Here is a 17,575-nt window from a genome sequence, read left to right as displayed (position 1 = left end):
TTTCTGATCTTTGTTTGAATGCAAAAAAATATCTTTTGCTGAAATTTATAAAAACAAACAATTTTTTTATAACATTTTTATTGCTGATTTTACTTTTAGGTTTTGCTTCGATTTAGAGATTTTTTAGCAAAATCAATTTCTAAAATCTCAGTAAAATTAAAAAAGCTGAATCATAATTTAGCTGACGCAAATTCTGCATAATTTAAAAAAAATACCAATATTTTTTGGAAATTGAATAATATGTTTGAGGTAGTTTTATTTGTATCTTGAACTACTGCTTACTATTTAAGACACTTTTCTGTACATAATTATGCATAAACAAAGTACATTATGTTTATTTTGAGCAAATTTTAGAGTGCCGTGAAAACCATGGTTTCAAAAACTAACATGTCCCGTAATTTCGATTTTTTGGCCGTGAAAAATGACTAGCCCTAATCATAAACAATAACGAAGTTACAAATATCACACAAACGTTGAAAAACCTAATCCAGTGAGCAATCATGGATGCATCCTCTTTATCTAACAGTCGAGACGAGATATTTTACCTGACTTTTTCAACATTTTGTCCCTATGGTTTTGGTACAATTTCGTATGGTAATGAGAACTTTATTACCCTAGAAAAGTAATAAGAATATGAAAATAGTTCACGTAGCGCTGTTTTCAATCATAAATCATAAATCATAAATCATAAATCATAAATCATAAATCATAAATCATAAATCATAAATCATAAATCATAAATCATAAATCATAAATCATAAATCATAAATCATAAATCATAAATCATAAATCATAAATCATAAATCATAAATCATAAATCATAAATCATAAATCATAAATCATAAATCATAAATCATAAATCATAAATCATAAATCATAAATCATAAATCATAAATCATAAATCATAAATCATAAATCATAAATCATAAATCATAAATCATAAATCATAAATCATAAATCATAAATCATAAATCATAAATCATAAATCATAAATCATAAATCATAAATCATAAATCATAAATCATAAATCATAAATCATAAATCATAAATCATAAATCATAAATCATAAATCATAAATCATAAATCATAAATCATAAATCATAAATCATAAATCATAAATCATAAATCATAAATCATAAATCATAAATCATAAATCATAAATCATAAATCATAAATCATAAATCATAAATCATAAATCATAAATCATAAATCATAAATCATAAATCATAAATCATAAATCATAAATCATAAATCATAAATCATAAATCATAAATCATAAATCATAAATCATAAATCATAAATCATAAATCATAAATCATAAATCATAAATCATAAATCATAAATCATAAATCATAAATCATAAATCATAAATCATAAATCATAAATCATAAATCATAAATCATAAATCATAAATCATAAATCATAAATCATAAATCATAAATCATAAATCATAAATCATAAATCATAAATCATAAATCATAAATCATAAATCATAAATCATAAATCATAAATCATAAATCATAAATCATAAATCATAAATCATAAATCATAAATCATACATCTCCTGTAAAAATCACTGTATAATAACAAATCACTATGATCATTTATGATTTATGATTCGTTGAGCTATCTGCAGTCAACCCGCCAAAATTTACTCAATTCATAAAATGAAAAACAAATTCCCCATCCATGTAAATCCCAGCGCATTGTCCTCGGAACAAAGAGCACTGCTCCGGGAGACAACCTCGACCATTTGTCCGGTCCTAATCCCGTGGCCAATTTTTCTGCCCCGAGCTCGGGATGACTAATTCGAACTCGGTCAGAATTTCCATGCTTGGCTTGTTCAAATTTTCCAACGAATAAAAAAAAAACATCCTCTTTGTCGTATCCTGCCGGTTGCCCAGGACAACCTCAAAAAGTCGAGAAATTTAGGAGGAGAAAGGACATTATGGGGTGGCGGTGTTAATAACGGGACAAATCGCAGCGAAACCATTCCCAAGGGGGTGGGTGCGGGTTAGCCTGTCCCATTTTGAGGTCATGTCGAGGAATTTCAGGTGCTCACTTCTTAAATGGTAGATTATGATGTTAGGAACAATGTTTTCTTAGACAAGAAAAAATAATAAAATACTTTCTCGCACCCCCTAGTCGATTTACTGAAAAAAGTCACTTTTTTGAACAAATTTTCTAAAATCGCTTGGAATCAATACAAAAACTGTTTCGATCAGGTGTGTATTATCTTCAAACGATAGGTTTTTGTCCATAGATTAAGATGCACTATCAATATTGGACGAAAATTTAAGTTTTTGGACTCTCCCAGGCGGATTTGTGTCGAAAAAATCGCATTTTTTCGAAACTTTTTTCAGCAATGTTCATTTAATTTAGGGTAGCCTATTTTTCCCAGTAAAACCAATACGTGCAGCTTGTAGGAAATTTCATGGCGAACATTTTCTCTCTGAGAAAATGCAATTTCGACACTCCAGAGCCGAGATATTTGAGTTTTAGTGAGGAAAAAGTGCCAATTTTCAAAATTTCTCAGAATTCTGAAGCAAGGCCTACTAATTACACGATGTAGCAAGCATATGTCTCAAAGGTCAGGGTATGCTTTTATAGTAATTTTGGCCGCTGAATCCGAATCTGAAATCAAATTTCGTGCAAACAGTGATGTTTTGGAGCTACACCTTTTGGAATGTTATTTGCGTGTTTAAGAGGTAGTTTTTGTAAATATTGCTCGGTTTGTTGTCGTATCAAGGTGCTCCGATTTGGATGAAACTTTCAGCGTTTGTTTGTCTATACATGAGATGAACTCATGCCAGTTTGGAGTTTGAATTTTCCGAGGATTTCGAATATGACAAAAGTGAGACTAAACAACAGGACAATAACTAACATTGTAAAATGTTTGTTATAGAAAAATCGAAAAACTATGAGAAAAACTGCGATTGGCCAAAAGTTATTACTGTAGGCTTATAGTCCATGAAATTCCCTAACTTGAACTAAAAGAGTATGGGTGTTGGAGGGTGTTGCAAAAATATATTGAGGTTTAAAAAACAATTTTTAACAGTAATTTGCAAAAGCTATGAGAAAAGTTAAACCAATCTTGGATGTCTATGGCTCATTTTGAAGTGCTTCAAAAGACCATTCAAATGCATCTAAGATAGTTGAAATTGATGAAGTTTTACTTAAATACGAGCAATTTTAAGATTTTTTATGTTTTTTGGACCTCAATCTTCAATGCCCGTTTTACCCCACTTCCCTTTGTCTTAGAGGGCTCATTTTTGGCATGAGTTTATCTCATGTATAGACAAACAAACGCTGAAAGTTTCATCCAAATCGGAGCACCTCGATACGACTCTAGAACAAACCGAGCAATATTTACAAAAACTGCCTCTTAAACACGCAAATAACATTCCAAAAGGGTGTAGCTCCAAAACATCACTGTTTGCACGAAATTTGATTTCAGATTCGGATTCAGCGGCCAAAATTACTATAAAAGCATACCCTGACCTTTGAGACATGTGCTTGCTACATCGTGTAATTAGTAGGCCTTGCTTCAGAATTCTGAGAAATTTTGAAAATTGGCACTTTTTTCCTCACTAAAACTCAAATATCTTGGCTCTGGAGTGTCGAAATTGCATTTTCTCAGAGAGAAAAATGTTCGCCATGAAATTTCCTACAAGCTGCACGTATTGGTTTCACTGGGAAAAATAGGCTACCCTGAATTAAATGAACATTTCTGAAAAAAGTTTCGAAAAAATGCGATTTTTCGACACAGATCCGCCTGGGAGAGTCCAAAACTTAAATTTTCGTCCAATATTGATAGTGCATCTTAATCTATGGACAAAAACCTATCGTTTGAAGATAATACACACCTGATCGAAACAGTTTTTGTATTGATTCCAAGCGATTTTAGAAAATTTGTTCAAAAAAGTGACTTTTTTCAGTAAATCGACTAGGGGGTGCGAGAAAGTATTTTATTATTTTTTCTTGTCTAAGAAAACATTGTTCCTAACATCATAATCTACCATTTAAGAAGTGAGCACCTGAAATTCCTCGACATGACCTCAAAATGGGACAGGCTAGTGCGGGTACAATGAAATATTCTACTTCATGGAAATCTTTGGGATGAGACTTGGCTAAAGGAAAGCTTTGAAATGAGCAAAGTAGGGTGTGTGTGTGAGCGCACTTTTTTTCTAGTGGGGACACAAATCGCATGTTGGTCATCTTTGAGGGCAAGCTATTGAACTGAAGAGGTTGGAGCCAGGGATTCCGAAACTTTGAAAATTGATTTTGTAGAGAATTGCTCATATATGAGCTTCATATTTCGGTCATGTAGGATTCCCATACTGATGGGCTATATATTTAAAATAGAATGAATAACTTTGTACACCACTGCAATAACAATAAAAACTGACAAACAGTTTGACCAGACGACCCAAAAATCGACCCTGGAAAGTGCTAACTGCACCTAGTACATGCCGAAATTTGAACTTTGGCCACCTCACAATGTCCTCGGGACAAAACCAGTCAAAAAGTTCATGACTTGGAAGGAATGTCCAGCGACGTGAGTCCAACCAATTGCTTCCCTAGCAAAGACTTGGGATTAGTTTTTCGGTGTCGTCCTCCTTCCAACGAACCTAGGTCGGTCGGTCGCATGTCCATTTCCAAACGTTATGATCTGCTCGGTTCCGTCGGTGGCCATTCAGAGGGGTGGCCATACGGATTATGAACACACTGCAAACACACAGTTCTGGTGAGATTGGCAGTTTTTTTTTTCCTCTCTTTGACCCACCTTCAAAGGGAAAAAATTACGGCAACAAGAAATTGAATTTTGGGAAACTGCATAGACGTGAATTTTGTGTTCTGTGCCGGCTGCAGTTGCAACTGCAGTAGAAGAAAAGCTATTCGGGGAGAAGAGCAGATGTCCTGCAAACGTTTGAGGAAGAAAGTTAAATTGTGTTGGAAACGAGCCAAGTTTGAAGCTCGTTTTTTTCTTAATATTAATAAGAAAATTGTTGGCAAACACTTTGTCTGTTTTCTTGGACATTCAAGGACGGAAATGGATCGGGATATGTCAGGAAATTTAAGAAATTTGATTTACCTTGAACATTCAAAAAATATATATAAAGTATTTCACAACAATTCATCCTTCAATGATAGTTATATCAATAACTAAACATGTTCAATATTTTTAATCAAAAATGTCCAAAATCATTAATGATTTAAGGTCCAAAAGTACCAGCTCCACTAAATTCAGAGGGCTTTTGTTAATTTGATTTGGTTAACCGCGGTGGATTTTCTTGAAATAATTCGAACTGTCAAAAATCCACCAAAGCATCTACCACATTGATCGCACAAAAATTTGTGGTAGAAAAGTATCCACCGGTAGATGCTTTGGTGGATTTTTGACAGTTCGAATTATTTCAAGAAAATCCACCGCGGTTAACCAAATCAAATTAACAAAAGCCCTCAGCTCTTACTCCCTAAATTCAAGATCACTATTTTTTTTTTAAGAATTGTGAAAAAATATGTGCATTCATTGACAATTCAGTAAATTGTTTCACTCTGTTTCTAAACCTGCCTCCTCAACCTACCTTCGACGATGCCGGTGTAGACCCGGGACAGGTCGTAATCGACCGGTCCCTCGGTGTTCTCGATCTGCACGTTTTGCGCGTACACCGAGGTCGGATCCTCGCGCAGCACCAGCCGGAAGTCACTGGAAGTAAAAGAAAAGAATATTTTTTGGGTTAACATTTGTTGTAACAATCCACTTTGAATAGATTTTAAAACTCAAAGTCTCCGATAGTTGTGATTGATGTTTAATTTTCAGATTTAACTTTTTTCGCGTGTAGCTTTAATTTAAGTCTCTTTGAATGAGCGTGTGGAAACGGCGATAACTGCAATCTGTCAATGTATGCTTTATAGCATCCGCCATTATGGCATGTTCCGTGCGGATCTGAACTGCAGCAAGCGTTCCCGTTATTGAACAATGCTAAACTAGTTAAGGGTTGTCTGCTCTCCACTCCAGTTGGTTTGCATTGCAGACAAGAGTTTAAAAGCCAATTTATGTTCACGGCCAGGGGATGAATGACAGGCTCGCCACATCCTTTCCACACAGAGTCCGGGGTTTCCAGGATGCACGGTGACAATGACAACCATCGTCGTCGGCAACCGTACAAGGATATCACTGCTGTGACGACATGCTCGTTTTCCTGTGGTTGCTATTTTAACCACACAGAACGGCCGCCGCTCGACCATAAACAACCTAGTTTGAGTTCAACACATTGTCTACGGGTCGAGCAGCAATTCTCCGGAACGGTGATACCACGGGATTGAAAACTCCCACAGCAATTCCGAGGCTCTGATTAATCAGTTTGGACGTCGAGGTGGCGTCATCAAGTTGACATTTGCCAATTGTGTTTTCTTCTACGGAACAGGATAACAAGCGACCAATTGTCTGGTACGAGTTCCCTGGAAATGGTCCTGACTCTAGTTCAATGAATGTCAGATCTACTGTATCACATTATTGTTCAAACGAATTTTTCAAATGGGTATCCTTCGTTAGAAGTGTAAGCTGTCAACCTCTTCGACAAGTGCACGCTTGGAAAGTTACCAGAAGCCCAACAACCAACTTTGGCCTCCAACGCTCACTCATGTGAAGGCTTGTGTGGTTAACCTCCGAAGCACTGACAACTGCGTGAGACAGAACGATAGTTTTACTGTGAATTCAGATATCCTAAAATCGATCCAGCCTCTATGATGATTTGCATTCGATATTCGTTGAATTGATTGTCGGAATTGAAAGGCTGTTTCATGTGCGCGCACCCGGAATTGGCAGGTGGTCAGATTGGCAGGCCTTTCGCACGCTACTGCTGGTTCCCGTGACCAAATAATGGACTTTGGTGCAACTGCAGCTCATTGGAAAGTAATTATAATTATTGACACGGTGGGCGCAAGTTGTGACATTGAATAATTAAGCTGTCAGCTAGAATTTTGGATAAAATTAATTTCAACCAATAAATAAAAAAGAATTGAGGTAATAAACGCTCACAAAAAATATTAAAAATAAAGTGAAAATGTACTCAAAACCTATGATTTTTTTTCTTTCTAAATTTAAACAGAATCAAATTAGGTACTCCTGACATGGATGGTCTGATGTTACACTTTTAGAAGAGTTTGATGAGCTCTTAAAAAAAAGCTTTCTAGAAGATTACGTCTTTCACATTAAAAATTATGTCGAACTACAATCATAAACCTGCACTAGACACCCTGCCAAAAGGTTGTCCAAGTCTTGTTACTCATTTCCTGTTCTTGTGAGCAAAAAAACATACGCCATGGGTGTCCAACGAAACTTTTCGGCCTTTTTCGTGTGTTTTATCGCCGGTTTTACGCCATTCTGTTGGAAAATAGTCTACTTTAGCACTCCCTTTGCCCTTGCATTCCCTTCTTTTCAAAATGGGCCATTTTGGACCCGGAAGATGGCCGGAAACTTTGTCAAGCTTTCGGCTTGCTAGCCGGCACCGATGTACTAACTTTCGCAGCAACCCGAGATAGACCGAGGGAAGCCCACTGGATCAGAGTTGAAAGTTTTGTGGTACCGTCATGTAACGGAAATTGAAAGAAATGATTGATATTTTTCCTAAAAGTAAAAAAAAATCCTTTTTTTACCGCACAACTAACTTTTGATTGGTACAGTTTATAACAAACAGTCCACTACATCGATGGGTGCAAACAAATCTCACCTAAAATATTGCGCCTTGCAGCAATTTCTAGAGTTTTGTGTCAATCGTGCTAGGCCTAGATTTTTTCATCACACTGCTTTGCAGGACTGAGAACTGTCAACTTTGCGCACTTTGCACCTCAGGAGAGTGCTGCGGGAAAATTTTCATCACAGTTGGCAAACTGATTTTCCATCACACTATCAAAACAAAACAACTGTAATGCATCGCCTTCTAACCGTAATCTAGTCACCAAGCTGTGATAGTTGAGGCAGTAAGTCATTGAGATGGTCTGTTAAAGGTTCCTGGCTCGATTCTCGTAGTTGGAACTTGTGAGTTTTTTTTACAGGTTATTTTTTTTTTCCTAATGAGCTCGAGGGCATAATTCTATCGGCCACCTCGAGATGTGTTCGCTGAGTCCGTAAACGGTACCATGAATTGGCTATAAATTTAACAGAGTTCTGGCTAAAATCAATCCTTCTTAGACGAAAGAAGCCTTTACATTTTTCAGTAAAAACAGTTATTACCCTATTAGTGCTAGAACCGAAAGAACATATTTTTTAAAAGACTTTATTAGAAAAGATTACATGTATTAAATGGCATTGGTACATCCGACAAGCTCCAGGGTAGCGAAGGGTAACAAATCATTTCTTGAATCACTCTCCATCGACGAAACTCCGAGCATTCGTCCATCTCGTATTAATTGTATTGATCGGTAGCGTGAATCCCTCCGCCCCTGTCTGTCGCCTCCCCATATGAGGACCGTAGAGGACGATAACCCTCATGCCACTGGCCTTCATCGCCATGAAGGGGCCCCTCTGGGCATCGCAGGATCATCGGGTACTGAAGACGCCTGTCCGCAACGTAGCCTGCAACGCACGCTGGTTGTCCACCATCCGTCCGGCAATAAGTCAAAGATCCATCTTAAATCACCGGAGACCACGATTCCGGAACAAGCCTTCGTCCCTTGAATCACTTTGCCAGTCCGTAAAACTTTCTAGGCTTGACGAGCCAATAGTTCTGAATTTCCAAAAATAAATAAATAAACATAAACAGCCTGCCATAGCAACGCATATCTTCGTCATCACTGTGAAGAAAAATCACTGTGATGAAAAAATACTGTGATGAAAATAATTGCGCAACACTCTAGTAAAGTGCAAAATGCGCAATACAGTTTGATATTTTTTCATTTCAGCGTATAGGGGAAATATGCCCATTTTAAGCCTAATAAGCGGTCGTGTTTGAATGATGCTGGATAATCTGGAATGTTCCTTTAAATTCACTAAAACCAAGTACACCAACGAGTAGAGCAACTTTTTGTGAACATTTCTGTATTTTTTTTTTCACTTTTATTGAAAGTTATGCTATTCCTTTTACAAGCATTTAAAAAAAATATTTCAAAAATGCATTCTAATCAGTCGAGTGCATTGGGCAACGCCCATTTTTCTATTTTCAGCTTAGTTCTTTTTTTCTTCCAGCGCTCTTTTGGGTCTGCTTAGTGCTGCCAAAATTGATGAAATTTCAAGCGAACACTCACGAAAAGTAGCATTTATAGCGAAATTTTCCTGGCATCACTTGCTCACTCCAACAGGTGCTGCACCAGCATGTTGGTGGTGTTGGTGGCCACCCTTTGTTCTTTATTTGCCTTCGCTTCTCGCTCGGTTTTCTTCAGCCTTCGATTGGAATGTGTATTCAAAATTGAAACGTCAAACGACTTGGCGCGTTTGTTTTTTTTATGGTGCATGCTAATTATTTACATGTTTCGGGATTATTTTTCAAGTGAGTGACTAACTAATGGGCAAAAGAACATGTTGCCGGTAGTTGGAATCAATTTTATATCTTAAGCGCTTTTATTTTGTTACTTTTGTTAAGCAGTTAACCTCTGATCTTGCGTGTGGATGTGTGTGCCACCAAAATGATGAGAAATGGTCTCGCAAAATAGAAATTATGATCAAAAGTGCATTAAATTTGATCTTTTTGGCCAGTAAGTGGCATAAATTTGCGTGCTTACTTGAGGCGGTGCTGTTGCTGGTATGTTTATAGCCTAAATAGTATTTTTGGAGCTTTAATCGAGCATTAAACTCTCCATATAACGAAGATAGGTGATTGATTAGAAAGGGTATATTTCCCCTATGTGCTCCTTTTATGACTTCGTAGTTTGGGTGGAACGCCTAACAAATATTTTATTTACAATTAAGAAACACTTTTTTTCAAGATCGCCCCACCTTACGGTTCTCGTAGTTCATCGTTGTCTTGTTTAAGGTGCCACCACAATGCAGGAAAGGCCGAAACACTTGCTGAAATATTATAGGCAAACTTTTTCCGGGTTGGCTGTGCGACCGATGTTAACTTGGCTTCGTTTTTTATGGCCCAAAGTTTAAAATTTGCTTCCAACAGATGATTCTTCGTGGGACAGGAAAGTTGTATCGCTTGCAAAACCCCGGTGACGACGACGGCCAATGTGACCCATATGGTGGAAAAGGTTATCTCGAAATAAGCCTTCATTGTGTTGTTAAATTGAAAGACTTCATCGAAAAACTTCTTGAAAGTTGATCGCGTCATTCCAAAACAAAATTTCAATTGTAATAATTCTTGTTCTTAAGCTTTCAACCAAAAGCTCCCGTCACAAAACCAATTCAAAAGCAACTTTTAATCTGCCCTCCTGGCTCGAGGCAAATCTTCAAGGTTTCGTAATTAGAACACTTCAGCGTCTTCCTCCCGGCTCACAAGAAGAAAGAGGCAAAAAAAACCTCCCAACACACCATTCATCAAAGGAAGGTGACACCAGCAAGACGATGAATACGGTATAAGAAGCTTACCTGTACCTGAGGTAAAGCTCGACGTCGCGACGCGAAACTTGAGATCGTTGAGCTTTGCGACGCCACTGCTGCCGTGCCGTCTTGGGTGCGATTCATGTGGCTTAATTTTGAGCTTATGAGGAAGAAAACACAGATTTCTTGCTGCTGGGGCTGGCACACATCAAAAGTGGGAAACAGCGGAAAAATGGCTTTCCCGGGAAGCCGTCACGTGTTGTCGGTATGGAAAATTGTAGGGTAACTTGGCAATAATGGCGTTTACAATAAACAAGAAAAAATCACAGGATTAAAATTATCTAATTTTTAAAGATTTCAAAGTGTTGCATCTTGCTTTAACTTTTTAACAATTATATCAAATGTTAGAAATAACGGTGCAGAAAATAGTTCTTAAAGTCTCTCAATTTATCAGCGTTTGACGATTCACCTTCGGCTGAAATTCATTTCTTTAACTTTCATTTTACCAATACTCATCGAAAGAGAAACGTCTCAATCAGATATTCAGTGGAACTTCTTAAATGATAATTTGATATTTCATCTTGAGCGTCCAATTTCCCGGAGTTACAAAATTCCCGGAAAACGGCAAATTTTCAACAAATTTCCCGGGAAATCCCGGGAATTTCCGGGAAATTTTTAATTTTCAAAAATTGTTCTAATCCTGGGTTTTGATTAATATTTTGCAACAAAATTTTATAGAATAACAACTCTAATGGTCAAAATAAATGTAAGGTTCAATTAACACTGGAACGCCCAACGCATGTCCAACTTACACGGACGCCCAAGCCTCCCAAAAAAGTTGGAACGGTAACTTCAACACGCCCTTTCTCGGGCATAACTCAACCAATCGGGACGATTCTTGTTCCCAGTGATTTGTAAGAATGTCTAGATGATCCTAAAATTTTGCAGAACTTGATTTGAACAAATCTGTAATTTCTGCGACCGAAAACATCGTTCCAACTTTTTTTAAACGACTGCCTCCGCGGAATTTTTCGCGAATTTTTTTTTACACTCGAAAAAAAAAGTTGGAACGATGTTTTTGATCGCAAAAATTACAGATTTGATCAAATTTAGTTCTGCAAAGGTCTAGAATCTTCTAGACATCCTTACAAATCACTGGAAAGAAGAATCATCTTGATTGGTTGAGTTATGCCCGAGAACCATTGAGTTGAAGTTACCGTTCCAACTTTTTTGGAGCCTTGGGCGTTGGAATGTTAATACCTTGGCTGCATGTAAAAAAACATACAACTTCAAGAAAATATACAAATTTTCTAAATATATAAGCTGTCTTTCAATTCGTTAAAAATATTAAAAAATAATAATTATAAGTATTTTGTTTTAATAAGACGTAGTCAGGTATTATTTTTTTAATCACAGTGTTTGGAAAGTGTGTAAAGTAAATCCATGTTCCAAAACGATAAAAAAGCTTTTGAATACGTCTCGGTGACCAGTTTGAGAGAATATGACAAAGAAAAGTTTAGATAAGCAAATATAATTTTCATGGCATAACATTGAAATGAAAAAAAAATAATATAGAAAAAAAAATCATGGCAACTTTTTTATCCAGAACAAATCTTACTAGTATCATACCACTTTGATTTTATGTAATGTTTTCAAATGTTTGGAGCGAGTATTTGAAACATGTTTGCATTTTTGGCCACCTTTTATAATGATTTTTTTAATGATTCGGCCTTGGATTGGACACAAATTTCAGCTATTTTTTTAGATCCAGAAAAAAGTACAAATATAACATAAGTGGTAATAACTCGAGACAGGGTTGCCAGTTCTTCAATTGTTTGGACTCGTTGGAAAGGTCTTTCAATTACCCAACCAACGATGGGTTGGATGATAGATCCGGACATTGTTTACATACATTTAAGTGAGATCCGGCTTCAATAAGGTACATAAATACCACTTAAGTGGTCTTAACTCAAGGCAGGGTTGCCAGATTATCAATATTTTAGACTCGTTGGAAAGGTCTTTCAATTACCCAACCAACGATGGGTTGGATGATATATTCGGACATCACTAACGTACATTTAAGTGAGATCCGGCTTCAAAAAGGTACATAAATATCACTTAAGTGGTCATAACTCAAGACAGGGTTGCCAGATCTTCAATGTTTTGGACTCGTTGGAAAGGTCTTTCAATTACCCAACCAACGATGGGTTGAATGATAGATCCGGACATCGTTTACATACATTTAAGTGAGATCCGGATATATGTGAAAACACATTTTCATACACAACTTTTGAACTACTTATCGAAACATCAAACAATTCAATAGCGATCTATGGGACCCTAAACCAAGTCGAATGCAAATGCTGAGAAAACTTGGCAAGAATTTTGACACATACATACATATACACACACACATACACACACAGACATTTGTTCAGTTTTCGATTCTGAGTCGATATGTATACATGAAGGTGGGTCTTTTAATAAAAAGTTCATTTTTAGAGCAGGATTATAGCCTTACCTCAGTGAGGAAGGCAAAAGTAGTTTCGTAATTTAATATTTAAACTTCTTACGCCATTTGGTAACTCAAGTGCTTTATAAATTTTCATCTTTTAACTGTAATTTCTCAAACTCTTTTAAACAAATCAACCTAATTCTTCTAGCAAAAATCCTCTTCGATACATTTAATGATACCGATTAAATTCAAATTCAAAATTCAAATTCAAACCGATCAAAATCAATTTTGATCTTGGGGGGAAGAGGTACCTTATTTTCAAATAATATAACAATAATTTTCGTTTAAGTACAGATTCCCTAAAAAGTGTCCACGTGGTTTATGAATGGTCCCATTCCATAATGTCGTATTTTTTTGTTGCCCAACAAATAAACGGAATATCTAGAGTTTTTTTTTTTAAAGTCCTATAAGCCATTGTCTTTCATTTGTTTATAGGACCTATTAAAATCTTGACATGAAATTTTCAGACGAACTGATAAGTTCAATAAGAACAGTAAATTGAATTTAATAAAATAGAATTGAGTTTTTTTTATAAGTTTAAAAAAATGTACCAAAAATTTAAAAAAATACTTGCGCTGGAATTTCGGAAATTCCCGGTAAAATTAAAAAATCCCGGGAAACGGGAAATATATTTTTTTTAGGGAAATCCCGGGAATTCCCGGGACGGGAAATTGGACGCTCTAATTTCATCGCATGACAAAATAAAATGAGCTTAATTTAATTTGCAACTTGAAAAAAAATATCATTTTCTGACTAAAATGTTGCAATCACCCCTAAACGTCAGATCCTTTGACATTGAGATGAGTCCAATTTAATGGATAAATTCCAGCTGACTGTCGTGAAAGCGATTCCTGCTTTGGAAGAAGATGAATCAGCTTTGCCTGGATTCATCATCATTCAAAACAAGCGGGAGGAGACGAATATTCGCACCCGAAGAGGGATGAAATTTGCGAGAACTTGTGTCTCCCGGCCGCTTTGTGGTGATGGCATTTTTGGCTAAAAAGTTTCTGTGATTAGTGTGCGACTAGAGTGAGAAGTTTCGCAAGATTGTAATTAAGCTCGAACGAGTTAACATGTTGTTCTGTGGTGAGCTTGAGTTGATGGGACTGGGGATTTAGGGCTTTTGGGGCCCAGGAGTTGGTTGAAAGTCTTCGTAGCAAGAACTGGCAATCGTGGAGCCTGTATGGCGGATGCTATAACAGTGATGCTACAAACTGATTTCAAAAGAGGATGTATGGGAAACTAGTTTGAAGACTTCTAATATCATAATTCTAAAGAAATTTTTCAAAAGGACGTACCGTTTCTTGAAAACGTTTATGTTGCGTCTTATTGTAAAATTACCTTAATATTAAGAATCGACATGTGCCATAATGACCGCTGCTCTAACACGAAAACGAAATCTATTTGTCACTTACCGATCGTGGGCCCGAAAGTTGAGCCGGACCACGTTGGCGGGGCCGTAGCTGGCCGCCCCGTGGTCATAGTTGACGCTCCGTCGCCGCCTCCGGTGGGCCTCGTGGTGCCGGTGGGCCACCTCCAGCTGGGCCCGGTCGAACCGCGCCGGTTCCCAGTGCTTGATGAATGGATTTATCGCACGCAGTGATGCCGAAATGGGATCTGCAATTGACGGAGCGAGAAACAGACACACGTTATTGAAAGCGAATCAAATTAATACGATGAATTCGTCAGCTGAAATGCCGCGAGGCATTCAGCTTTTACTCGTGGAGTTTTTTTTTGAAAGATGAATGATAGACGGGTGCAAACTTGCGTGCGTCAAATTCACAAGATGCAAAGGGTTGGTGTCCCAATACTAGGCACAGGCATTTTCTTTCAATTCCAAAAATGATAAGCTTACAAAATGTAGAAAAGTTACTAAGCGTGTAAGTTTGGGAAATTATAAGGCCAATGTGTGTAATTTATCATACTACCCACTGGCCGGCAGCGAAATTATGGGAAAGTATCGTTTATATCAGTCTTGGGATACCCTGATACAGCTTAGTCCAGTCCCGAGTATTAGGCAGCCAACAACCCTTTTTCAGATTGGCAGAGAAACTGGCGGCCAAATTTCGAGGCCATTAGGCATTGACAGGACCCGTCTAAATATAAAGCAATATTCAAACGAATCCTCGAACTAACTTTAAACTTGCAATCCAATTTTAAATTAAGAAACTAAGAAATTAAAATAATATAAATTATCAAAAATTGAGAGTTTCTGAAATTTAATTGACGATAGTTTAAATTGGTAACTTTACCATCTAAGTGCATCAACATTCCCAAAATAACTTCAATCGAAAAGTGGCCTTTCAGTTGAGTGCATTCATAAATCAATGTTTCGTTTTAACACACATTCCAGAGCACACATTCTCCATTAGCCGTCATTCAGCGTTGGGGTGGGACGATATTCATAGGCCTTTTGTCAAAATGAAAAAAAAAAAACTAACTTAATCCACCTATGTGGTTGATGCCTTCCTCACCTTTTACCAACAATGGGTAATATGAGTGGTTTGGACACATATTTCAGCTATTTTTTTTAGGTCCAGAAAAATAAGTAAACAGATATAACTTAAGTTGTCATAACTCGAGACAGGGTTGCCAGATTTTCAATTTTGTGGACTCGTTGGAAAGGTCTCTCGATTACCTAACCAATGATGGGTCGGATGATGGATCCGGACATCGTTTACATGCATTTAAGTGAGATCCGGCTTCAAAAAAGTACATAAATATCACTTAAGTGGTCATAACTCGACACAGGGTTGCCAGATTTTCAATTTTGTGGACTCGTTGGAAAGGTCTCTCGATTATCTAACCAATGATGGGTCGGATGATGGATCCGGACATCGTTTACATGCATTTAAGTGAGATCCGGCTTCAAAAAAGTACATAAATATCACTTAAGTGGTCATAACTCGAGACAGGGTTGCCAGATCTTCAATGTTGAGGACTTGTTGGAAAGGTCTCTTGATCACCTAAACAACGATGGGTCGGATGATGGATCCGGACATCGTTTACATGCATTTAAGTGAGATCCGGCTTCAAAAAAGTACATAAATATCACTTAAGTGGTCATAACTCGACACAGGGTTGCCAGATTTTCAATTTTGTGGACTCGTTGGAAAGGTCTCTCGATTATCTAACCAATGATGGGTCGGATGATGGATCAGGACATCGTTTACATGCATTTAAGTGAGATCCGGCTTCAAAAAAGTTCATAAATATCACTTAAGTGGTCATAACTCGAGGCAGGGTTGCCAGATCATCAATGTTGTGGACTCGTTGGAAAGGTCTCTCGATTACCTAACCAATGATGTGTCGGATGATTGATCCAGACATCGTTTACATGCATTTAAGTGAGATCCGGCTTCAAAAAAGTACATAAATATCACTTAAGTGGTCATAACTCGAGACAGGGTTGCCAAATTTTCAATTTTGTGAACTCGTTGGAAAGGTCTCTCGATAACCTAAGCAATGATGGGTCGGATCATGGATCCGGACATCGTTTACATGCATTTAAGTGAGATCCGGCTTCAAAAAAGTACATAAATATCACTTAAGTGGTCATAACTCGAGACAGGGTTTGCCAGATCTTCAATGTTGTGGACTTGTTGGAAAGGTTTCTTGATCACCTAACCAACGATGGGTCGGATGATGGTTCCGGACATCGTTTACATGCATTTAAGTGAGATCCGGCTTCAAAAAAGTACATAAATATCACTTAAGTGGTCATAACTCGAGACAGGGTTGCCAGATTTTCAATTATGTGGACTCGTTGGAAAAGTCTCTTGATTACCTAACCAATGATGGGTCGGATGATGAATCCGGACATCGTTTACATACATTTAAGTGAGATCCGGCTTCAAAAAAGTTCATAAATATCACTTAAGTGGTCATAACTCGAGACAGGGTTGCCAGATTTTCAATGTTGTGGACTCGTTGGAAAGGTCTCTCGATTACCTAACCAATGATGGGTCGGATGATGGACATCGTTTACATGCATTTAAGTGAGATCCGGCTTCAAAAAAGTACATAAATATCACTTAAGTGGTCATAACTCGAGACAGGGTTGCTAGATCTTCAATGTTGTGGACTTGTTGGAAAGGTCTCTTGATCACCTAACCAACGATGGGTCGGATGATGGATCCGGACATCGTTTACATGCATTTAAGTGGGATCCGGCTTCAAAAAAGTACATAAATATCACTTAAGTGGTCATAACTCGAGACAGGGTTGCCAGATCTTCAATGTTGTGGACTTGTTGGAAAGGTGCATATAATTGAGATCCGGATATGTGTGAATACACATTTTTATACATAACTTTTGAACTACTTATCGAAACTTCAAACAATTCAATAGCGATGTATGGGACCCTAAATCAAGTCGAATGCAACTGGTTCGATCAAAATCGGTTTAGCCAGTGCTGAGAAAACTTTGCAAGATTTTTGAACACATACATACATACATACACACACATACACACACACACACACAGACATTTGTTCAGTTTTCGATTCTGAGTCGATATGTATATATGAAGGTGGGTCTTCGAGCTTTTAATAAAAAGTTCATTTTTAGAGCCAGAT

At 37.1% G+C, this 17,575-nt stretch overlaps 1 protein-coding gene across 2 annotated transcripts in view; it reads right to left on the bottom strand.

Annotated features, from left to right (window-relative positions):
- The window catches only part of LOC6051155, a 263,249-nt gene that overhangs the window by 159,234 nt on the left and 86,440 nt on the right, over positions 1-17,575 (bottom strand). For both annotated transcript variants that reach the window (XM_038248624.1, XM_038248626.1), the window contains exons 3-4: positions 14,414-14,615; positions 5,589-5,710 (exon numbers count right to left, since the gene is read on the bottom strand). In XM_038248624.1, coding sequence (XP_038104552.1) covers positions 5,589-5,710; positions 14,414-14,615 — 324 coding nt within the window. The remainder of the gene's footprint in view (positions 1-5,588; positions 5,711-14,413; positions 14,616-17,575) is intronic.

The sequence above is a fragment of the Culex quinquefasciatus genome, chromosome 1 (genome assembly GCF_015732765.1).
Source record: "Culex quinquefasciatus strain JHB chromosome 1, VPISU_Cqui_1.0_pri_paternal, whole genome shotgun sequence".
NCBI classification, from domain to species: Eukaryota; Metazoa; Arthropoda; class Insecta; order Diptera; family Culicidae; genus Culex; species Culex quinquefasciatus.
This window is presented reverse-complemented; position numbering and strand designations above follow the sequence as displayed.